The sequence below is a fragment of the Pangasianodon hypophthalmus genome, chromosome 15, assembly GCF_027358585.1.
Source record: "Pangasianodon hypophthalmus isolate fPanHyp1 chromosome 15, fPanHyp1.pri, whole genome shotgun sequence".
NCBI lineage: Eukaryota > Metazoa > Chordata > Actinopteri > Siluriformes > Pangasiidae > Pangasianodon > Pangasianodon hypophthalmus.
The window spans coordinates 14,762,644-14,788,277 of NC_069724.1; the positions used below are offsets into that span (position 1 = coordinate 14,762,644).

The 25,634-nt window shown below is 37.4% G+C and overlaps 1 protein-coding gene across 11 annotated transcripts in view; it reads left to right on the forward strand.

Moving 5' to 3' along the window:
• Positions 1-25,634, forward strand: part of rapgef6 (Rap guanine nucleotide exchange factor (GEF) 6) — a 127,985-nt gene that overhangs the window by 80,516 nt on the left and 21,835 nt on the right. For 9 of the 11 annotated variants that reach the window (XM_053240174.1, XM_026940964.3, XM_026940958.3 and 6 more), the window contains 10 exons: positions 2,586-2,750; positions 3,009-3,116; positions 3,276-3,479; positions 3,856-3,964; positions 4,097-4,340; positions 4,755-4,766; positions 6,341-6,489; positions 11,332-11,572; positions 18,282-18,659; positions 25,383-25,594. In XM_053240174.1, the coding sequence (XP_053096149.1) occupies positions 2,586-2,750; positions 3,009-3,116; positions 3,276-3,479; positions 3,856-3,964; positions 4,097-4,340; positions 4,755-4,766; positions 6,341-6,489; positions 11,332-11,572; positions 18,282-18,659; positions 25,383-25,594 (1,822 nt within the window). The remainder of the gene's footprint in view (positions 1-2,585; positions 2,751-3,008; positions 3,117-3,275; positions 3,480-3,855; positions 3,965-4,096; positions 4,341-4,754; positions 4,767-6,340; positions 6,490-11,331; positions 11,573-18,281; positions 18,660-25,382; positions 25,595-25,634) is intronic. The other 2 variants (XM_026940960.3, XM_026940962.3) reach the window with 1 other exon arrangement.

The window sequence follows — 25,634 nt, forward strand, 5'->3', positions numbered from 1 at the left end:
GATAACACTCTATTCTTAAGACTTCTGTTCCTGGACTGCAAAGGCCAAAAAGCTAGTTCCAAACATAGAAAAGACAGTTATTTAACTGGAGATCTTGTCAAAATCACTTTTGCTCAAAGAGCAACACAATGAAGTTACAGTGAATGAATTTTGGAAAAAAAGTGGTTGCCCAAGATAAATTTAAAAAAACACGAGCCATTGGAATGCTCCTACTCACAATGTTCCCCTCCAACTACATCTATCTGGGAGTTGTTTTCTTCAACTAATTTTTTCAGGAACCAGGAAAGTAACAGAATCTCCAACTGCTCCAATGATCAATGATCAGATTTCCATTTCTTTTACAGCTACAATTTGGCCTCTGTAAAATCAGATTATTACAATAGTAACAACAATAATAACAGCTGCACAGCAAACAACTTTAATTGTTTTAATGAAACAATTCAGGGGGTTTGGCCCTTTGCTTTGCATTGCTGAAAGAATTTGGCCCTTGGGGAAAAATAATTGGGAAACCCTTATCGAGATTCAGTGATTAGGAAATGCAACATTGTCAAATGTATGAACATGGGGTTTTGTGTGTAACGTCACCACCGGCACCTGCCCGCCAGAGGGAGCCCTCGCCTGAGTTTTGACGCCACCCTTGAGAAACACTTCCGGGGTTTTCAGGGACATTTAAGCAGCGCGTTCACCACACGAGGACGCGAAGTATTGTTTTCGGGACATTACTGAGTGTTTTCTTTTGCCTTGTTTACGGTTTTCTTCATGTGTATGACCCTGGTTTGTTTTTTCGGATTTCTGCCTTTGCCTTGCGATTTTGGTGTTGTATTTTCTCGCTGATTGACTTCCTGGTTTTTCTGACTTTTGCTCTCGTTTCCTGATTGTGTTTTCTGCCTGCCATTTCGGATTAGTCTGCTTTCATCTCTGCTGATGGATCCTACACAATCCGCCTCGGACGAGGCGTTACATTGTGACAAACATTTGTTTGTCACTTCCAGTGTTCTTCACAATTATGCGGTTTTTGTTTATTCGTTTTAATGCCCTCTAAATTTACCTAGAATTACTGTGCCTGAAATTGTTTTTCTTCCATAGCTTATCTCCTGTTTGTCATACAAGAAATGTTACTTACATGTTCATTTTCAAGAACTCAAGGTAAATTTTTTGGCTAGCTACAGTTTCTGACATTGCTCCGTCCATATGTCCATCTATGCGTCCATCAATGCATCCATCTGTTCATGTGTCTGTCTGAGATTTTTGTAAGCATAATATCTGAAGAACAAGTGGTTGAATGTTTATAGGATTTATATGGAATTATCATTTTAGCCTAGATTTTGAAATTGATTCAAACATGGTCAAGGTCACAAAGACAAATATCTTAAATATTTTTTATAAAACCCTGTCGCAGCTACTGAAGGCACAGAGAAACACAAATAAGTAGTCTGGAGGTAATAAGACACAGGTGAGAATCATCACACATTACCTGCCAGTTCAACCCACCTCCTCTCCATCTGCAGCTGATGCTCAGCCACCCCCAGTGTCATATTTTTCTTTAATAACTTCCTTCATGTTTGAGGTACATATTAAGGGTATTTCTGGGATACAAATTAGTTAGAAAAAGAACTTGACATGGTGGTGGTGAAGGCAGCCCTATCAATGCTGTTGGTGTCAAGTTAGACTTGTTTTGGCTAAGCAACTCTGCACATTGCTGCACTAGTTTCAATTTTTTAGGTCGTGGGGGATGGGATAGGGGATTAGCACACTACCCTTCCTGACAGCCGCTCTCTTTCAGTTTGTAACATGATAAATGCTGACTATGTAAGAGAAATTGTGAATCTCTTACATAAAATCTTTATACTTTTGTTTTTGCTGTATATACAAGAATGTGAAAAGATACTTTTGTACAGAGATTTTGTAATAACATTTTTCTTTAATTGAGTGCTTTTAAATGGTTGATAAATATCGTGATACTGTGATATTTTAGGACTATTTTATCATACCATGATAATTTTAAATTCTAACACCCCTACTGCTGTTTTGAACTAAGCTGAATTTTCAGGATTTATTTTACATCTTTGTGTTCTACCTGCTACTGGGGATTGGGGAAATTAATTCACATTGCCTGCCTGACACTGGCCCTTTCTCCATTTTGCCGTGGTTAGGTTGTGGTCAGTGTGCTGCTGGAAATTTTGAGGCACATTTTTGTGGATTGTTCATGTTTCACAGCATTTCTTGGCTGTATAACTCAACTAAACTTTGTTGTTTGGTTGTTATGGGGCATTTGGGGCTGCCTGACAAAGGCAACTTGACTTTTACTTTGCCATTTCACTACTATTCTCTTATTTTGGAATAATAGTAATAACCATTTACATTTATTTATTTGGCAGACATTCTTTTTCTCCCCTTATTGGTTACTCTGCTGCAATGCTTTCTCTCCCTTTCTTTCCCCTTTCCTTTCTCTCCTTTAAAAAAATAAACACAATTTGTTCTGAATTCACTGAAAATTTTTCCATTAAATGCCAGTGAAAGGAGGTTTCCTATTTTATATTGTATGGTCTTCGCTTTACATGGTATTACTGTATTGTATGATTCAGGGCACTCCAGAAAGGTTGATTATGCACTTGGTGGAGGAGCCTTCAATAGTGGATCCGACCTACATTGAAGATTTCCTCCTCACCTACCGCACATTCCTTTCCAGCCCCATGCAAGTGGGCAATAAGCTACTAGAGTGGTTCAAAGTGGACAATCTGAGAGACACGGTGTGTATGTGTGTGTCTAACTATGTGAATGCGACAGAGTGACTCCCACTTTTAGCTAGCAATGATAACCATTAGTCTCTTTCTTTTGGTGTGTGGTTTTACTTAAAATTTCCCTTTGGCATTGCAGAACATGTCTTTCTTGCATAATAGTTTTATCATCATTAAATAAAAGTACAGTTTAGACATTTTTGATAGGTTTTGAAATATGATTCATTTCAAACATTATTAATGTCTTAAAATGTCTTCTGCTTTATGCAGGTTACACGGATAGTGTTGTTATGGGTGAACAATCATTTTAATGATTTTGAAGGAAACCCTTCAATGACACAGTTTCTAGAGGACTTTGAGAAGTTGCTGGATGAAGCGGTGAGACTTAGTTTTACTAATGTCACTGGTCTTTGGTGATAAAGTGATAAAGATGAACTAACACACATACACACAAATGTTGGACCATGGTGAGATATGTCACACAGGACAGTACAGACCAAACATATAACATGTAAATTCTTCCTCCCTCATCCACAGAAAATGAATGGTCATTTGCGCTTGCTGAACATGGCCTCGGCAGCTAAAGCCAAGTTGCGTCAAGTGATGCTGCAGAAGGCGAACAGAGACTCACCACTGCCCTTTAGCCTGGTAGGAGGCAGCGAGAGGGGCTTTGGCATCTTCATCGACAACGTGAAGGAGGACAGCAAGGCCACTGAGGCTGGACTCAAGAGAGGAGATCAGGTAAAGTGGCTTTCACTAGAAGCTATTGCTGAGAAAAAAAATGCAGTTATGCGTGTATTTATTTATATTATTTACTCAGCTCAAAATTTTTTCCCAAATGTTTCATTTCTAAGTTTTTAAAATATTTTGTGTTTTGTAAGTTTATGGTATGTTCACTTTATAGTATGAATATGTGTTATCCTCTGCTGTGTTATGCAACATGTTCGGGTTACTCCATAAAACTGTGTTAGAGTGTGTGCACATATCTGCACATATGCAAAACAGTGTAATTTTATGAAGAGTAGATAATTTTTTTTAACATTTGTATGTAGAGCACAGTATTTTTGTCTTAAATTTTTTCTCTCTCTCTCTGATTCGATGTGTGTGCCTTTCTCAGATAATAGAGATTAACGGCCAAAATTTTGAAAACATATCTTACTCCAAAGCTATGGACATTCTAAGGAACAATACTCACCTTTCTCTCACTGTAAAGACGAACATCTTTGGTATGTTTAAAACAATAACCTCTAATCACATTACACTCAGCTTCTAGAGGGGGGAACAAAAGAAAAAAAATGAGTTTGCTATTGTGGCAATTGTATTGCATCATGTATGGATTTTAATTATTCTTGCTCCAGTCTTCAAAGAGCTTCAAAACTGTGTGAGGCATGACAAGAAGAATGGAGCCCCCCACTTTCCCAAATTTCATGAGAAGAAGGGCAATCGTTTCTCCATTGCTGAGCTGCCGGGTGACATGGAACTTCCCACTGGTAGCAAGAGTCACAAGAAAATGAAGGCCCACACAGTGTCAGCTGGACGCAACAGGATCCGCAAGATGCTGGAGAAGACCAGGTTCAGCATTCTACCTCCTAAACCCTTCAGGTATGGTTTATATGGTATATATGTACATATATGTGTGTGTGTGTGTGTGTGTGTGTATTTTAAAAGACCTTGAATCTCAAATTAGCACTCAAAGGAATGGGGACACTTCTGATTTAATTTGTGATATGTTTGGATCTGTATGAACCGTATGGCAATTACTACAAATATTTCAATCAAATATTTGCAGAATAATTACTATTTTTGTTATTGTTCTATTAATACTACTGTATTACAGGCAAGGCCACTGGAAAGAAATAAAATCATAGAAAGCACCTGTGTCTGAGGGTCAAACACCATGTTTTGTGTGCATGGGCGTTGTCAACGCTGTTTGTATTGCTCTGTGCTTTGCATAATGCTTGTGTTTTACTCATGGTCACTTGTCTCCTGTTTTTACGACTGACTTCACATACACAGGGGACTGTTAGGGTAAGAGAAACTCTCACTTAGCTCTCTTTCTCTTTTTACTTATTCTTACTCTTTTACGATGTGCAATATCATTCTCTGTCTCTTTCCTCTTCTTCAACTCCTCCTCTCCCCTTGCTTTTCCTACTTTCTCTGCATTCCAAAGCAGTATTTTTGAAGATTGGTTATGAAGGGCTTATGGTTATGAACTTCAGGTGTATGTGTGGGGGTGGGGGGCAATTTGTGGTTGACAGTTTTTTCATTGATTGAATTATCATTGATTGAATTATACTTTCATTGTCCATTTATGGAAAATTGCTTTTGGCTTCAAAATAACTACACCAAAAACCCAGACCACTTACGTACGCTCACACATGGAGATATGATTCAGTAGTCTGAACATGGGACATTTGACACAAGGAAAAAAACATAAAAGAGCTTCAGTCTCTTGTTATAAAGTGCAATAAGCAATTAGGTCAAAACGAAATACGTTGTTTAAAAATCCATTCCCCTCCATTCTCACAGAAAGTTTGACCAGTCCTGCCCACCCCCACAGATATTATTATTTGCATGTACCCAAAATATTTTACAGCAACTATAGTTGGTTCTGTCTGCTAAAATATAAACAAATTAATAATTTGTTTGTTTGTAATTTGTATTTCACCTAATCTTGTTATTCAGAATTTAGTTGGTGGATTTCTTCAATCAATCTTCTCACGGAAGAGCAAAAGGGGCACAAATGTAATCCTGTTCTATTTGTTTTAGTCCATGTAGAACTAAGTGGGAAGTTACAGAGACATGCTTCTTAAATAAGAATATATCTAATAGGTGTGTAACAATCCAACAATTTGGATCGATGTATCATTTTAAAAGGCAATGACTTAAATAAATAGATGCAAGAATCATAAATCTGATATTGTTGATTGTAATTGCTTATAAATTGAATATTATCAAAAAGGAAAAACAACCGGTGTGCTGTTGTGTATAAAATGCATATTTTAAACTGATGTGTAGCAGAATCAGTGGTACTGACAAATATTAAATCATTGCATTATGAATTGAAATCGTATCATATCATGTGGAAGCCTGAGGTTTACATCCCTAGCCTACTTCATCACATATAGGCCAAGAAGAATAGACTAGTTTAACTAGTTAAACACATTTTATAAAATAGTTTGTTTTGCCAAGTGTCAGGAGTGTCAGTGTATAGATCCATTTATTAATGTCACATACTCTTGTCCTTCTCTCACTGTGGGTGTTATGACAGAATGTGACTACATCTGTTTGTGTTCATGGTAAATGAATTTGTCCCTGTGTTTTTGTGACGCATGATTTTAGACATCAAGCTCATGTTGCATGTGTATTCAGCAAACGTCAATCTCAAGATGAATTACTAGGAGACTGACAACCCAAACTATCTAAATGTCACTGTATGCATCTTAGTCATGCTAAAGGCGTCTCTCTCTCTCTCTCTCTCTCTCTTTGTCTCTCTCTCTCTCTCTCTCTCTCTATATATATATATATATATATATATATATATATATATATGTGTGTGTGTGTGTGTGTGTGTGTGTGTGTGTGTGTATTTTTTCTCTTAGTGATGCAGGCATAAGCCAGTCTCAGGATGATAGCATTGTCGGCACAAAACAGTGCAGGCACAGTGTGGCCATTATGGGCAGTCTGTCCTCCAGCAGCCCTGATTTACTGCAGCCGACAACCAGCGCACTCAGCTTCTCAAACACCTCTGGTGAGGCCTACCACTTCCTGTTCACTTTTAAACTAATTTCAAGTGAATGTGAAATAAAATTGTTGCATATTATTAACAAAGATATTATAGAAGCATTGTATCAAAGGCCTATGTTTAGACTTGCGGCTAGCATGTAAGTGAATAAAGGCACATAGTGACCATTTTCCTAATTCCAAATATGACAGTTAGGATAAGAAATACTTCCTTGTTATTTGAAATACAAAATACAATCCTGAGCAGGAGAGGAGATGCAGTTGAATGTTGGAAAAGCATTGGTCTTTTTCAAGTCGTCAACTGTCTAGGTTCGGTGAGCCTGTGCCTACTGTAGCTTCAGATTCTTTTCTTGGATGACAGTAGTGGAACCTGTTTCTACTGTTGTAGAACCATCCGGTCAGTTACAGAACCACTGATGAGGTGTGCATTCTGAGATGTTTTTTTCTCATCTCATTTGTAAAGGGTTATTTGAGTTACTCTAGCCTTCCTGTCAGCTCAAACTTGTCTGGCCATTCTCCCCTGACATCTTGACCTGTCTCATCAACAAGGCATTTCCACTCACAACTGCTGCTCACCTACACAGTATTAGGCTGGTGGTTTTAATGTAATCGCTGATCAATGTACAGTATATTCGTATAGGAAACATTATCTGTTTAAACCAAACATATACTGTGTGTGTGTTTGTGTGTGTGTGTATATGTATACATTAAAACCACCTGCCTAATACTGTGTAGGTCCCACTTGTGCCTGCCTCCAAAACAGCTCTGACCCGTTGACCGATGGACTCCACAAGACCTCTGAAGGTGTGCTGTGGTATCTGCACCAAGACATTAGCAGCAGATCCTTTAAGTCCTGTAAGTTGTGAGGTGGGGCCTCCATGGATTGGACTTGTTTGCCCAGCACATCCCACAAATGCTCGATTGGGGCATTTAGAGGCCAAGTCAACACCTTGAACTCTTTGTCATGTTCCTCAAACCATTCCTGAACAATTTTTGCAGTGTGGCATGGTGCATTATCCTGCTGAACGACCGGCTAAAACCATGAAGATGGCTTTGGACCCCAATTCATATGAACAGTTATGCTATGATGCTATGTCTCCATCAGTGAACAGTGGATAAGTTCAACAAAACAGACTTCATGTGAAAACTGTAATGAATTTCCTGGTTGCACTATTTGACCATGTAGTACAGAGTTATATAAGGGATTTATTTATAATTGCATTATCCGTTGTCACCCAGATGAGGATGGGTTCCGTTTTGAGTCTGGTTCTTCTCAAGGTTTCTTCCTCATATCATTTCAGCGAGTTTTTCCTTGCCACGATCACCTCTGGCTTGCTCATTAGGGATAAATTCATACTTTTAAAATTTAACTTGAATGTATTTATTTCTGTAAAGCTGCTTTGTGAGAATGTCCATTGTTAAAATCGCTATACAAATAAAACTGAATTGAATTGAAAGACCAAGACCCAAAGTTTCCCAGCAGGACATTGCCCAGAGCATCACACTGCCTTTGCCGGCTTGCCTTATTCCCGTAGTGCATCCTGACACACACACCCGACCGTCCACATAATGTGGATTCATCAGACCAGGCCACCTTATTCCATTGCTCCATGGTCCCTTTCCGATGTTCACGTACCCATTGTAGGTGCCGTGGACAGGGGTCAGCATGGGCACTCTGACCGGTCTGCGCAACGCAGCCCCGTATGCAGCAAGCTGCAATGCTCTGTGTGTTCTGACACCTTTCTATCGTAGCCAGCATTCATAATAATTTTTTCAGCAATTTGTGCTACAGTAGCTCTTCTCTGGGATTGGACCAGACGGGCTAGCCTTCGCTCCCCACGCGCATCAATGAACCTTGGGCGCCCATGACCCTGTCACCGGTTCACCAGTTGTCTTTCCTTGGACTACTTTTGGTAGGTACTAACCACTGCATACTGGGAATACCTCACAAGACCTGCTGTTTTGGAAATGCTCTGACCCAGTCATCTAGCCATCACAATTTCCCCTTGTCACGTCAGCTTTGAGAACTGACTATTTACTTACTGCCTAATATATCCCAACCCTTGACAGATGCCATTGTAATGCAGTAATCAATGATATTCACTTCAGCTGTCAGTGGTTTTAATGTTATGGCTGATTGGTGTAGATACAAAAAACAGGTGGAGTATTCAGGTGTTTTTTTTTTTTTTTGCTTTTTTTTTGAAAGCTTGCAAATTGTCGGAACTGGGATCCTGCTGGACAAACCAAAATAGTTGCAGTGCAAGGTTTTTACTTTAACATTGATCTTTAAGGAACAGCTTCCTAAAGTCTGTGAGGAGGGTTACCATGTTTCAGAAAAAAAGGGGGAAATTGAATTCCAGCCCATGACTCATTTTTTAGCACTGAATGAGGAGAGTCAGGAACACTGACCTGCCTCATCACTCTTTAGTATAAATTCCAGAAACTCACAAACATCTGTGAGTTGGGCATTAGATTTCCATCCACCTGGCTCTCTGATCGTATACTTCAGAACTGCATTTTCAGCTCTTAAGTCTGGCTGATCCTGCCTCAAACTCATTCAAGTGTCCACCATTGCCAGACATAGACAAATTAATATTTTGGACGTTTATTATGATCACTGCTGAAGAATTGTGTACAATAAGTGACCAAGGCCATCTCCATGATCTCTAGACAAGTTGACTCAACTGAAGCTATGGCTGGACCTTCAGCGTGATTACTCCATACTGTTTGTCCATACTGAGACAATTGAAGTGGATGATTCTTATGCCTTTATCCACTTCATCCATTGTAGAAATGTTCGATTACATTATTTTTCAAGGCATCTTTGCTTTACAGCATTTCTTTGCATGTGGCTTAATCATTTGCTATGGTTATTATCTATATGGTCACTAGCTCAAGTCTAGATGCAAGAGTTTATAGTGTTGATTGGAAGATCATTTAAAGTAGAATCCTGACTGTTAACTGTAGCATTGGCACATCTCAAGCCCTAATAAATTGTAAATACACATTTGAGTTGTGATGAATCTCCCAGATCAAGAGAAGGATGCACTTTACCAAGGTCATTAGGCCAGGCCTGCTACAATTTTTTTTTTCCACCATCATCTTCATCTTTTTTCGTTCACTTCATCTCCAGCAAACTTTTCTTGCTTTTTAGCATCTAGACTCTACTGTGAGTATGAGTCTTTTTGTTTAGTTCTCATTTTCATCTTTGGCTTATGTATATTTGTTTGGGTATGTTGAAATTCTCCTCAGTTTTGGTTTCTGTGTGCTTTGACAACCCTGTTCAATAAGTTGTATATACTGCTATCAGGGGCATAGCACAGAATCCTGGGCCCTATACAAAGACTGTCTGGGGGTCCCTTTCCCATCATCCCATGATCCATGCTATTTATTGCACTTTATTTATTCAAATAATAATGTGCAACAATACAAATAGCACTCACTGGTAGAGTAATCACTGGTGAATTACTGATGTAATATTTAAACCAACAGTATAAAAAAAAAATACTGTACATCATGTAAACGGTGTATAACATGTAAACGTGTAGTACAACATAAAATTGTTATTTGCATCTATGTTAAAGCAGCACTTTGAATCAGATTATCACTTTACGTATTACTTACGTGTTACTTGAATCAGATTTATGTATGAATTGTGCTATCCTTCAATATATAAGAGATTTGTCTCAAGCTCGTTATATACATTTACGTTAATGCAGATGTTATATACATCTGTGTTAATGCAGCACTCTGAATCACATTGTGTATGAATTGTGCAATACTTAAATATAAATAGAGATTTGTCTTTACACTTTACGTGTTACTTACGTGTTACTTCGGCATTTAGAGTGAGAGAAGAACGTTAAGCATCAGCTTGGAAACAAGGTATTTCTCATATATAGGGAAATGGAGACTAGCATCTATTTACACAACACAACATTGGCATATTAGGACACTGTTGCCTCCAACAATTTTGTTCTTACCTGCTTTCTTTGGAAAGAAATTTGCGAGGAGTGGTTTCCCCTGACTTTGTTTCTTTTTCTTCTCCTCCCTTTCTTTTCTTTTCTGGTATCCCGATTATTGTTTGGACTTTGTGCGCATCGCAACTTGAAAAATCACTACACTGAGATGACTGCTTCGTGACTCTTCACTGAGTCCGCTCTCCCTCACAGCCAATTAGCATTTGGATTTGCTCCTAGACAACCAATCAAATCATGCAAATTGCGTGTATATTGTGCTCGTGGGAGGCATGTACACAGACATGTGCCGGAGCTGGTCAAACAGGTGAGGAACAAACAGAGAAGTAGCACAGATGTGGTACATATGCAATTTCACATTTGTGAAATAATAATTTCAGGATCTCCGAGGGCCCGTCACATGCCAGGGCCCTATGTACTCAGTCACCCCCCTCCCATTTCCCCCCCACTTACGACGCCCCCAACTGCAATGTTTAATAGCAGTTCCCCATTTTCATTACATTTTATGAACTTGTCTGGTTAGTAGTATCTTGTTCATAGCCTGCACACTGTGTCAGCCTCCAGAGCCTTTGTTATTGTTTTAGAGAAGATCTGTATCTAACAACATTTGCAAAAGTTAGGGAAACATTAATTTCCTTGCCAAAAGTGAGAGCCCATTTCTCTCATAAATGTGTCAACTATGTGGCATAATAGCAAGTTGGTTGATGGAGATATTAGAAAGAAGAATTTTAGCATATTGTTTCTAGCTGTGCTGACCTATTGTATTGAAAAGCTCTTAATTACCATTTATTTAACTGTAATAAGCTATGGTTAAGTGGTGATGTTATATGACCAAGGAAGGATGGTTTTTTTCTTTTCTTTTCCATGAACAGATGTTCCAGATCAAGTGATACGTGTTTTTAGAGCAGACCAACAGAGTTGCTACATCATCATCAGCAAAGACACAACGGCTAAGGATGTGGTCTTGCATGTAGTTAAGGAGTTTGGACTCATTGCTGCTCCTGAGACCTATTCTCTGTGTGAAGTGTCAGTCAGTCCAGAAGGTGTAATTAAACAGCGTCGTCTACCAGACCAACTGTCCAACTTGGCAGATCGCATCCAGCTCAATGGCAGGTGAGATCTAAACTTAATCTGATGCCTTTTTAAGCTACTGTTTAAGATTCATTGACTGAATTGGCCCATTTTCCTCCATTTGATTTTTTGTATAAAAAGGTAAGTGGGGTTATAATAGGGGTTATAGAAAAAACAAGACCAATGTGGTAAAAACTATGCCACCTGGGGAATTACATCCAGGGACATATTCTGACCACACAGATATTAACCCAAAAGGTCACAGGTTCATTATACGATGAAATAAAAGGCTAGAGACGTGGGTTCCAATACCAAAAATAGAAATCAGAATCAGAAAGAGCTTTTATTGCCATGTACACTCACACACACAAGGAATTTGACTTGGTATGAAGCTTCCAGAGCACACATACCAATAAGACAGCGATACATATAATAATAAAAATTACAAATAATAATAATAATAATATTGAAAAGCTCTTAATTACCATTTATTTAACTTTAATAAGCCATGTTTAAGTGGTGATGGTATATGACCAAGGAAGGATGGCCTGGGTGCGAGGTGTCTGAAATGATTTTACCTGCCCATTTCCTCACTCTGGATGAATATAGGTGCTGTAGGGTGGGCAGGGTAGCACCAATAATCCTCAGTTCGGACTGTCCATTGAAGTCTTCTTATATCTGATTTGGTTGCTGAACCAAACCAGACAGTAATTGAAGTGCACAGTACAGACTTATTAAAGCTGAGTAGAACTGGGTCAGCAGCTTCTGTGGCAGGTTGAACTTCTTCAGTTGGCAAAGGATGTGCAATCTCTGCTGGGCCTTTTTCAAGATGGAGTCTATGTAGGTCTCCCACTTCAGGTCCTGTGAGATGGTAGAGCCCAGGAACCTGGAATACTCCACAGTGGCCACAGTGCTGTCCAGGATGATGAGTGGGGGCAGTGCCGGGGGGTTCCTCCTGAAGTCCACTACTTTCTCCACTGTTTTGAGCGTGTTCAGCTCCGGGTTGTTTTGACTGCACCAGACAGCTAGCTGCTCAACCTCCCTTCTGTATGCAGACTCATCACCATCCTGGATGAGACCAAAGACTGGTGTCATCTGCAAACTTCAGGAGCTTAACAGAGGGGTCTCAGGAGGTGCGGTCATTTGTGTAGAGGGAGAATAGTAGTGGGGAGAGCACACATCCCTGAGGAGCACCAGTGCTGACTGAGCAGGTGCTAGATGTGAATTTTCCCTGCCTCACTAGTTGCTGCCTGTCTGTCAGATGGACAGATGGAGGTGGGCACAGAGAGCTGTGTTAGTTTGGTCAGGAGGCGCTCCGGGATGATGGTGTTGAAAGACGAATTGAAGTCCACAAACAGGATCCTTGCATAAGTCCCTGCTCTGTCAAGGTGTTGCAGAAGGTAATGCAGTCCCATGTTGACTGCATCAAATCTTTATTCACACACAACTATAATAAAAAAAAAATTCTAGATTTGGCCAAGTCAGACAAAATCTAAAACACATTACACAGATAGCAGTCAATGGTCAGAGGAACAAATTAAACACATACAAAAAAACAAAAATTAATGAACAATACTACAGGGTGGAGATTTCCCAATGAGGAAAGAGCAATAGCTATAACAGCAATGGACCCAAGAAACCCCACACCACTCCAGCATACATGCACTCTTGACACCCTAAAGATGTGTAGGTGTAGGTGACAAGCACGGCACTTGGTGAGGAAAAGAGGCCACCACCAACACAGCACAAAGAAGCGAGCCTGTCTGCTCACAGCACTCCACATCAACAACAGACAAACAGAACAGTTAACCACAATTTACATAAACTCAAAGGCTAACCTTATTTCAATGAAATATTAACAAAAAAAGGGGAGGGATGATGAACATAATTCACAAACAGATTCCCACAGCCAGGTGCATAACAGCTTAAGCCCAAAAAGACTGAAAGAGCCAAATAGGCGGTAGCATGATATTTCTCTCAAAACAACTCAACCCCCCTAAAGGAATTAAAAAAAAAATAAATCTAGACCCAAAGAGCTCACATGGCCTTCAACAAGCGCATGTCACACCCCAAAATCATATTGGGCTCACACCAGCCGGGAGTGTGGGGAAAGCAAAACAAAATGGAAACAAATGATTAATGACAAACCCACAAAAAAAGAGAAAAAAAGAACAAATATCAATAATGATCATACAATATAAAAAAAAACAAAAAAGCAAAGCGAAACAAAACCAGAACCAATCAACAGTGCTGCCTGAAGTGCGGGGGAGTACTGATGGAAATCTTCGTTGCCCCGACAATGAGCACACAGCCGAACATGCAATCAAGCCTAGTTGAAACCAACATTACTACAAAAACAAAAAAGTTATTCAACTCAACTAAACTATAAAAAAGATCATTTACTGAAGTAGTATATGTCGATTATATGAACAACAGCCAGTATGTCGAAGATACAAATTAGCTGGGAGTAGAAACATAGTCATTAGGCTTACCATTAATCCTAAACAGAACCCAATAATTTACCTCGACAGACCTACCTTGGAGCAAGCAGCCTATCACCAGCAGTATGTTTTGTTAAAACACATGACGTCTCCAAATTACACTACAATGAAGTAGAAATAAGTATTATTTACTTAAAACAAACACTAAACGACACAAAGCCGCCCCATTTGTGCTAACTGTTAATTGCTAATTAGTGTTTAGAGCAAAGGAGCTGTAATGATTGCCGCATGGTGCCGCAGTGTTTTTCTGAACTTGTGTAAGGTTTTCAATCAAACAAGAATCTGAAGAATCCTGCCTAAAGTAAAATTTTGTCTTTTGAAGATTGTGAAGAAGAGTCCAATCTACTTTAAATTGCAAAATTGTGGACTTTATTTGTACTTTGTGGAGGTTTTTGGCTTTAGGAGATCTTTGGGCCTAATAGGCCTTGTTGACCAAACCATGCCACCCAAGGCTACAAACAACAGCACTGAGGAATATGTTACCATGACGCAAGTGTGTGAACTGTTGGAACAGCAAAAAGACTTCTACAGAACCTTGCTCGAACAACAAGAAAGAAGTTTCAAAACTTGTGTACAAATCATAGTTGATTCTTCAAACAGGAGGATTGATAACCTGTCAAAGCAAGTCTATGATTTTAAGGTGAGTCTAGAAATGACTGAAAAAGAACTTGATGATCTTAAAATCTCATGTAAGACGTGGTCTTCAAATTGTAATGAAACCAGGACAGATCTGGACACAGTCTGCAAAAGTTTGATCACAATTTCAGACAAGACAGAATATCTGGAAGGCCAGTCAAGATGCCATAATATTGTTGTGGAAGGCATTAAGGAGTCTGTAAGAGAAAAGGTGTCTGAATCTGAAGAAAAAGTGAAAAAACTCTTCAGTGAAAAATTACAGCTGGATCATCGGAAAATGGAGTTGGATTGGGCTCATAGAGTTGGGAAGTCAATGGTAACATCAGAGAAGCCCCGACCTATTGTTGTCAGATTTTTGCAGTTGAAGGATAAGCTTGCAGTTTTGGATAAAGCAAAGAACTTAGAGGGCTCTGGCATTTTTATTAATGAGGACTTCCCTGAAAACATCCTGCAAAGAAGGAGAGAATTACTTCCAGCAACGAAGTCAGCCCGAGAAAGAGGTGATATTGCATATCTGAAATACGACAAACTTATTGTTCAACCACCTATCCAAAATCCACCAAAACAAAGGAAGGCAAGTGTTCAGAGTTTGGCTCAATAGATTTATCAACTATTTATTGTATTTTGATTAGTTAATCACATTTATTGTATACTACTTTATATACTTTATAATTATTATATACTTTATAATTATTGATTCCAACAAATTTGTTTTTGAAGCTGAGACCTTTAAGCCTTTTGATACTCCTACTGCAGATTTCCTTAATATTCTTTATTCTAGTTATTATTTTCCTCTTATTCACAAACCTAAAAGAGTTTAAGAAAATTCAGCAACTTTAACTGATAACATTTTAACAAATTCTCTAAGTGAAGGAATTAAATCTGGTGTTTTATGTTCAGACTTGTCTGATCATTTTCCTATATTTCACTATTCTGAAATTAGGGTTAACAGGGTTAAACTATCAAACTAAGCAAAAGAGAATTATGAGCAAGTTAAATATTTCTAAATTTAAAGATTTGATTTCTAGTACTTCTTGGGATGATGTGTATAAGGAATATGATGCTGACAGAGCATATCAACAGTTTATGACAGTTATTAGTTCTAGTTTTAATAAATGCTTTCCAGTCAGTAGTTCTGCGAAGAAATTCAGTCAAGACTTTAATAAGTCTTGGTTTACAGCTAGTTTACGGAAAATGTTGAGGATAAAGAACAAACTCTATAGAAAATATGTTTTAAATCCCAATCCTCTCACCTATGGCATTTATAAATCTTACAGAATTTAATTCGGAGCTACCTTCAGACTTTGTGGATGGCGATAATTCTTTTAATTATCCATTTGACATAGCTCAAAAATTTAATGAATGTTTTGTTAATGTTGGTCATAAATTAGCTAATACTATCCCTACTGGTAATGGTGTACCCCTGGATTATATATCAGGAAACCTTCCTATTATCTCTATTTTTAAGACACCTGAAATTCAGGAAATAAGTGAAATTATTGATGAATTATAATTATCTTCAGCTGGTCATGAAAATATTTCTGTATTTCTTGTCAAACAGTTGAAATGTTCAATATTGCAGCTACTTGTTCACATTTTTTCTCTTTCTTTGAAAACAGGCGTTATACCAGAGGATTTAAAAATAGGTAAAGTTATTCCTCTGTTTAAAGCAGATGATCCGCAACGTTTTAACTATAGACCCATATCTATTTTGCCATGTTTCTTTACAAACATCAATATGGATTCCAAAAAAAACACTCTACTTATATGGCTTTGCTTCACCTGATTGACAAGGTTACCCTTGCACTTGAAAATCAAGAATTTGCTTCTGGTATTTTTTTAGACCTGTCAAAAGCTTTTGATACAGTTAATCATTACATTTTATTGGAAAAGTTGTATAAATATGGTTTTCATGATTTTACATATAAATGGTTGAAGAATTACATTTTTAATAGAAGACAGTTTGTTTGTTTTAAGGGTTGCTATTCGAGCAATGCAAGTCTACTCTGTGGGGTTCCTCAGGGGTCCATACTTGGACCATTACTATTTCTTATTTATATAAATGACCCGTCGAATGTTTCAAATATTCGTACTCCAATAATGTTTGCTGACGACACAATCTTAGTTCTCTCTCACCCAAATTTTAGTTCATTGATTAAGAATGCAAATGATGGTCTAATTGCTTATGCTAATTGGTTTAATTTAAACAAATTATCTTTAAATATAAAAAAATCAAGTTTTATTATTTTTAGTGGTAAAAAAACATACCCTACGGAATTATCAAAAATTAATATGGAGTCTATTAAGGTGCCTCACGTGTGAACTACTAAATTCTTGGGAGTGTTTGTTGAAGAGACTTTGAGTTGGAAAGAACAAGCTGATTACGTGAGCAGAAAAATACATAAATCCACTGGTATACTACAGTCTTGTTATATACTACAGTCTTGTTACTGCAGAGTGTCTTCTTATGCATTACTGTAGTTAAATTTATCCATATCTTTCATACTGTAATATAGTTTGGGCGAGTACTTTTCCTACTACTCTTCAAAAAAATTTTTGTCCTTCAGAAGCGTTTTGTTAGGATTGCAACCCGAACAAACACATATACTTCATCTGCTTCTTTATTTCATAAACTTCAGGTTCTTACCATTTATGATATTAATATTTTTCAAATATGTGTTTTCATGTATAAGATATATTCAAGTGAGGGTAACATTCCAGAGCAATTTAGAATGTATTTTAAAGTAAATTCATAGGTTCACTGTTAGTCAACTTGTCAATTTTCTAATTTTCATCTTCCTAAAGTTCTCATTTGTAGAGGTCAATACTTGATAAGATTTAGGGGTATTAAATTATGGAATGATTTATCCCATTTAGCAAGTAAGAGTGAAATAAAATTGCTAAATCAAGATGTGCAAAGAATGTAGCAAGATGAGGTAGACTCTTACCCAAAAAGATTTAGTGCTATATTACAAGCAAAAGGTGCTTTAGCAAAGTATTAGTTAAGGGATGTGCTCACTTTTGCAACCAGTTTATTGTTTTAAGTTTTTTTCTTTTCCTTTTTTCCCCTATTTGTTTTTTACTTGAATTTTGTTGGTTGCTAGATCATATTAAAGGTGGAAAAAGATCTGGCATGATTTATCTTGGTTTCATTTTTTTTATATCACAAAAATCTGCAATTTTAACAGTGTGTGTAGACCTTTTTTATCCACCGTATATGCAACATAACTCATTTAAAGGTAAGAAATACTACCTCGTTTACTGCTAATGCTATGTGCAGCCATGTTGATCTGATGTCACTTGCTGTGCTTGTTGAGTTAAGGAGATCATCTCAAGTTCCTGAGTAGGAATTTCTGAGTTTAAGGGGGATTTTCTTTGTTTTTTCCTAGTCAGAGTGCAGCATTACACCCAAGTTATTTTTGAACTTGCCATATGTTAAAAACATTACACAAAACATTTGGGTGTATTGCCATCTATCAATGTAAGCCAGTGTACGACTGTTAGCATTTTCAAATTAGAGAATACTACCTGGTCCCCATTAACATTCATTCATTGTCATTGGGACAGTAACTTCAAGGAAATGTCACAGTTTGTATTGTTCTTCCTTTGGTCAGGTACTACCTGAAGAACAACATGGAAACAGAGACCCTCTGCTCAGATGAGGATGCTCAAGAGCTGCTGAGAGAGAATCAGATCAGTCTTCTCCAGCTCAGCACTCTTGAAGTGTCTGCCCAGCTGTCCATGCGTGACTTTGGCATCTTCCGGAACATCGAGTCCACTGAGTATGTGAACAGTCTCTTCAATCTGAACTCCAGCAGTGGCCATCTAAAACAGTTTGAAGAGCTTATCAACCAGGAGACCTTCTGGGTGGCCACTGAGATTTTGCATGAGGCAAATGCACTAAAGCGCATGAAGACAATCAAGCACTTCATCAAGATTGCACTGCAGTGCCGTGAGTGCAAGAACTTCAATTCCATGTTTGCCATCATAAGGTGGGTAATGGATCATTTTGTCATTCCAGTCATTTTTGTTGTGGACCATTGTTTCTTTGTTTTTGAATTCAGCAATACTGATTACCATACTACATACCAAATTTTATATAAAATATTTATATAAAAACATGGCCTTAGCCCTATTTCTTCTTGCTAGCTTGCTGATACAGCCTTCCATTTCTCTCTCTGCTTCTTCCTGTCAATGTTTGGCAGGTCATTTGAAGATTACATATGTAATCTTTCCCAGGTCTTCTTCAATAATATCTAAAACTATTTTAAATGCGTGATATATGATAAATAAGAATAGAAGATTAAAGGTTAACATGCATGTCATAGAAAACCAAATTCATTTTGCTTTTTGAAATAAGAAATTGATGTACAGTACTGTGCAAAAGTCTTAAGCATATGCAAAGAAATGCTGTAGCGCAAAGATGCCTTCAAAAATAATGAAATTAAATGTTTCTACATTACAAAAAATACTATAAAGGGCAGTAAACAGTAATAAATGAAAAAAAGTCAGTATTTGGTGTGATGATCCTTCGCTTCTTAAAAAAAAAAATAGTAGTCTCAGGTACAATTTGTGCAGTTTTATAAGGAAATTAGCTGTAAGTTTTACTTAGCATCTTGCAGAACCAGCCACAGTTCTTCTGGAGACTTTGAGAGGCCACACTTGCTTCTTATTTTTGCAGCAAAACCCAGCAGCCTTCATTATTTTTTTTTGTTTATTTATTTTTTTTGTCTGAAAAGTGGACTCTTATGTAATATGCTACTTTCTTTACTGACATACAAACATTTTTCTGTAACATTTAATTTTGTACTGGAAAACTAATGATTTTAGAAAAACTAGATTTTGGAAATCTAAAATGCTTTTGTACTGAATCAATAATGTAGAAGTCATAAAATGAAAATCTATAACAAAGCTCATACTAAAAAAAAGACTTTTGCACAGTACTGTACCTTGTAAACACTGTCAAAGTTTTTTCACCCCAATCCATACAGTCCATATATGGAAATTAGTCAGCAAATTAAACAGCCATTCATAGTAGTGACTCACATTTACATATCACCATTATTCAGTCCATAGCAGTTTAGACCCCTCTGATGTCACTGAAGTGATAAGGAATGTTTATAGCATTATAAATGGATGTTAGGGGAAATGTAGAATATGGGCACTTTTAAAGATGCTTAAAAATCTCCTAATCATTTAGAAATTAGAAATACTAAAATGTTAATGTTATATGTTGTTTAAAGTTTCTTTTTAACATACTTCAAACCTTTCTTTTCTTCTAGCAAGATAATCAACTCTTGCTTTAGGGTCAAAGGTAACCCACTGCCTGTTTTTTCTTTGCAACTTTGTATCTTGAAAACAGATTGATAATTATGTTTTCTAGTGAATTGTAATAATAATACATATATCCTCAAATATCAGTTGAAATTGCAGGAAATTTTGAGAAAAACATTGAAAAAAAAAAACAGAAAATCTGTTGCAAATTAAATAATAATAAAGTGCATGTATATAAATCAAGAATAGCACATAAAAAAAGAGAAATCGCCAATGGAAGACATATATCCATCACAGACAGTGGTGGCGCTGCATGATTTTGGGTCTCACCACATAATAATTTAACAGGCACAGAACTGACCACTGAAACACAGCAGGACTGCAACCCACTGAAAGTCCATTGTAAAATTTGTAATAAAAATTTAGATTTACTATATTATTTTCACTGTTTTCTTGAGGTCATATGACATGAGTCATATATTGGCAACTATAGAGCAGTGAATGTTTCCCAAATTTGTCAAAGTCTTATAAACCTTCTAGATGTTTTCAAGGATCCTTCTATGATGTCACTGTTTTTGAAATTTTTTCAGTATAAAAGTCCCAAAATGGTATTTTCTAAATGGTCGCACCAGATGATATTTCATAAATTGAACAACTTCAGGCAAATTTTGTTAGTGAATTTTGAACTATGACTATTATGATTATAAATGCAAATGCTTTGTAGTTTTGGTCAATAAGGCACTTTTTAAAAATTTTCAAATAAGGCAAAATAAAAATATTTGGGATTTAGAGCAATTTCAAACGAGTTTTCAGAATTGCTCTAATGGGGGGACGGTCAGTACCCCATTGAATTTTGATTCCTATAAATCTCTTAATTAAATGAAAAATGAGCAATACATAAAAAGACTGAAAAATTTAAGTGAATACATATAAATAAGCGGTACTACGTGGTATTATGTCATTTTTTAAAAGCGAAAATAATTTGGGTAGAAAATATCTGCGTCACATCATAAGTTAATCTGATGTATACCAACAGCAGATTAAAGAATATTTTTATTATTGCAAAAATCCACAGGAATTTGTGAAGCATTGTGTAACTTGTAGACTTACTGGAATTTTCCAGAACATCCATTTATATTTTCATGTTGATGGACTAAATATACAATGCAACATATTGATGTGAACATACTCTATGCTTGTCTGATACTTGCACTGATGAAAGGGGATGCACTTGTATGCCATTCATTTACAAGTGTACACTTTAGTATTCTAGTATGTTTTCTAGTACTTGAGCATTTTAATTGTCTTTAACATTCACTAATTCTAGATCATTTAAGTTTTGCTCCAAATATTATTCAAAACGATAACGACTCATCTTTTTTATTGACTGCGTTCAGGACCTTCATCAGGTTTTTTTGTTGCCTTTTGACAGGTTGCAATACTGTTGCAATAAAAGTGGTGTGGTGACATCATCTTATTTAGTGGTTATATACAGGATGCATTTAGGTGCAGGCTGGACTCGTGTGGTAAGGTGCAGTAAGTCAGAACCTAGCTCTGTTCAACAGACAGTTAACATTCTGCACGTTATTGGTGCATGTATTGGTATCTGTTTAGTGCTCAAAATATTTGTATTTGTTTTCGGATTCAGATTTAAACCAGAAATGTTTTTTTTGTTTGTTTGTTTGTCTGTTTTTTGACCCTACCATCGGAAACACTGCACAACACCAAAAAACATGGCTGCTGAAATTTTTTTATTTACAGATTATAACAGCAAATAGCAATTTGCAGAAAAAATTGAACCAGGCACCCTGTGGAAATTTCTGGCAAGCTTTCTATCTTCTATCTAAAGTGACTGAGTTAGCAAGAGTGATTCAATTTCAATTCAATTCAGTTTTATTTGTATAGCGGTTTTAACAATGTACATTGTCACAAAGCAGCTTCACAGAAATAAATTGATTCAAATTAAGTTAAACCAAAATAAATTGCAAATATGTGAATTTATCCCTAAGGAGCAAGCCAGCCGCAACAGTGGCAAGGAAAAACTCGAAGACGATATGAGGAAGAAACGTTGAGAGGAACCAGACTCAAAAGAAAACCCATCCTCATCTGGGTGCTAACGGACAGTACAATTATAAATAAATCCCTTCTATAACTGTGTACTATATGACAAATAGTGCAATTGTGTAACCAGTAAGTTCATCACAAGAAGTCCAGTTTGCTCAACCTATCAAAGCTGCTCGTGGCAACCGCAGGCCCAAAGCCACCACAGCAATCTCAGTCCCAAGCCATCACAGTACAACTCCCCATATGAGATCTCCAAGCCATCACCACGGCCCCCAAGTGGCACCATCCCCAGAAATCCCGCTGATCTTCTGGCCGTCCATGTGTGGCCACCCCCAGCAGCAGTGAGCGATCCCAACCGATGAGAAATCCATCCAGAAGTAGGGCAGTAGGATGGATCAGGCAGGTCCAGAGTGCAGAAGGGGTCAGGATCACTGGTATCTCAGGAATAGTATGTGTAGCTCGACAGAGAGAGGGAGAGATTGTTAGGTATGATGTTGCAAGTGATTGAGTGCAAGCAGGGACTCCGGCAAGACTAGCTATGACAGCTTAATTAAAAGGGAGGCCAGAAGACATGAGGGCGCCCTGGGACAGACATGACAGACATGAGGGCGCCCTGGGACATAAAGCGGCCAGCCGCCCCACCGTCAACAAACCTGAGTGAACACGTGAGATTGGGGGGCGACAGCATCCAAACATTCCATTTCACCACAACAATCTATGCCTGTGAACCCTCCAGACCTGCTCCTTTACCTAAAAAGCTAATCACAAATCACAAAAGGCTTGACTAAACAAATATGTTTTCAGCCTAGACTTAAACACTGAGACTGTATCTGGGCCCAGAAAAGATTTGATTGGGAGCCAATGCAGTGTGGATAAGATAGGGGTGATGTGGTCATATCTTCTGTTTCTAGTAAGGACTCTCGCTGCTGCATTCTGGACTAACTGGAGCTTGTTTATGCATCTACTGGAACATCTAGACAGTAAGGCATTACAATAATCCAATATAGAGGTAACAAAAGCATGAACTAATTTTTCTGCATCATGTAGTGACAATATATTTCTTATCTCAGCAATATTTCTGAGATGAAAGAAAGCTATCCTAGTAATATTATCTACATGAACTTCAAATGAAAGACTGGAATCAATAATCACACCAAGGTCTTTTACTGCTGCACACGATGAAACAGGAAGGCCATCCAGAGTTATTATGTAATCAAAAAGCTTACTTCTAGCTGCATGCGGTCCTAGTACAAGTACTTCTGTCTTATCAGAATTTAGTAAGAGCAAGTTAATAAGCATCCAGTTTCTAATGTCCTTTACACATCTTTTTTTTTAAGCTGGTGTCTGTTATTTGGCTTTGCTGAAACATACAGTTGTGTGTCATCAGCATAACAGTGTAAGCTAATACCATGCTTACGAATATTTTTTCCCAGAGGTACCATATATAAAGATTAGAGCAGTGGGCCTAAAACAGAGCCTTGTGGAACACCAAACTTTACTTTAGTATGCATAGAGAAGTCACCATTTACATCTACAAACTGATAACGATCAGTCAAATAAGACCTGAGCCAGGAGAGGGTCGTTCCCTTAACGCCTACAACATTTTCTAGTCTATCAAGGAGAATAGCATGATCAATGGTATCAAAAGCTGCATTACGTTCAAGCAACACAAGCAAAGAGACACAACCCTGATCAGAGGCCAGAAGTAAGTCATTTACCTGATCAGAGGCCAGAAGTAAGTCGTTTACCACTTTAACCAGTGCTGTCTCTGTGCTATGATGAGGCCTAAATCCTGACTGATACATTTCATGAATGTTATTCCTATGTAGGTATGAGCATAGCTGCTGTGCTACAACCTTTTCTAGGATCTTGGAGATAAAGGGGAAGGTTTGATATTGGCCTATAGTTAGACAGCTGACAGGGGTCGAGGTTAGGTTTTTTAATCAGGGGTTTGATAACAGCTAGATTTAGGTACATAGCCAGTGCTAAGGGAAGAATTGATCATCTTTAGAAGAGGTTTAATTGTTTCTGGAATGATCTGTTTGAAGAAACATGTAGGTAAGGGCTCTAGTAAACGATGAAATTAATGAAATTAGTTCAGTCTCTCTAAGGGGAGTAAAACATTCTAGTTGTTGATCTAATATTGTTATATCATTATCAACTACAGGGGTAGTTATAAAACTGTCTGGTTTTAAAATAATAGTCTGGATTTTGTGCCTGATATTTTCAATTTTACCACTGAAAAAATTCACGAAGTCATCACTGCTATATAATGATTGCGTACATGTTTCTATTGTGGTCTTATTCCTAGTCAATTTTGCTACAGTATTAAATAAGAATCCTGGATTACTTTTGTTATCTTCAATTAAGGTGGAGAGATACATTGATCTAGCAGCACTAAAGGCTCTCCTTCTACGCTATTTGAAATACTACCAATTTAGTTTGACACAATTTACGTTCTCATTTTCGAGTAGGTCTGTTTTAAGGTGCGTGTGTGATCATTATACCAGGGCTCTAGCTTTTTCTCTCTAATTATTTTTCTTTTATGTAGAAAATGTATTTGTTTTATGTAGCAGAATGTTGATTCTAAGCATTCAGTTGCCTGGTCAAGTTCTTCGAGATCAGACGGTGATCCAGTCATGGTTGGTAAATCTGGGAGATTACTGATAAAACTCTGTAAAAAGACGTAAATGTATGTTTGACACAGTAGGTTGGGAAGTTGCATATATTATGATTAAGATACATTTTAAATGAGATGTGATAATGGTCTGAGATAGCTTCAGCTTCATTCATGATGTCTTCCCCAAATTATTTAGGCTACAGTTGACAACAATGGGCATCTAATAATATTTTATCTGACTTACTTCATTTTTGTGTTTGTTACATTCCAGAAAGATCAGAAAAATTCACTGGACACACTATTAGAATCTACTGTAAACTGGGGCACAGTTTATTATAATGCCCATATGATTTTCCAAGAAGATTTTATTTTATTAACAATGGAGAATGATGAAAAACAAACAAAAAAAAGAATATTCCACCTATTGCTTCTACCTGTATTTGTTTAGGGTGTATTATCTTTTTATTCCAAGTAATGTATTTGGTTACATCCCTACAGTACATGGTTTATTAGTCATTTGGCATAATATTGGTATCACTGATTTAGATAACAATAATATTTAATGTATTAATCAGAAGGATGACCCAAATATCAAGCATGCTTAAAATTTGGGGGAATTGTTTTGCTTTATTGGTAACTGGGTCATCATTCTGCTGAAGATTCTGAAATTTAAACAAGGTATTTTGTGTGTGTGTGTGTGTGTGTGTGTGTTTGCATGTTAATGTACGTGGATGTATGGATTTATACTTGTCTTTAGTGGGCTGAACCTTGCCCCTGTGGCCCGGCTACGAGGCACATGGGAGAAGCTTCCCAGCAAATATGAAAAGCTCTTTCGAGATCTGCAGGATATTTTTGACCCCTCACACAACATGGCCAAATACCGCAACATCCTTAGCAGCCAAAGTATGCAGCTGCCAATTATCCCTCTCTTTCCTGTGGTTAAGAAAGATCTCACATTCCTACATGAAGGTGTGTAAATGCATAATGCTTCAGTACACATGCTTTGATC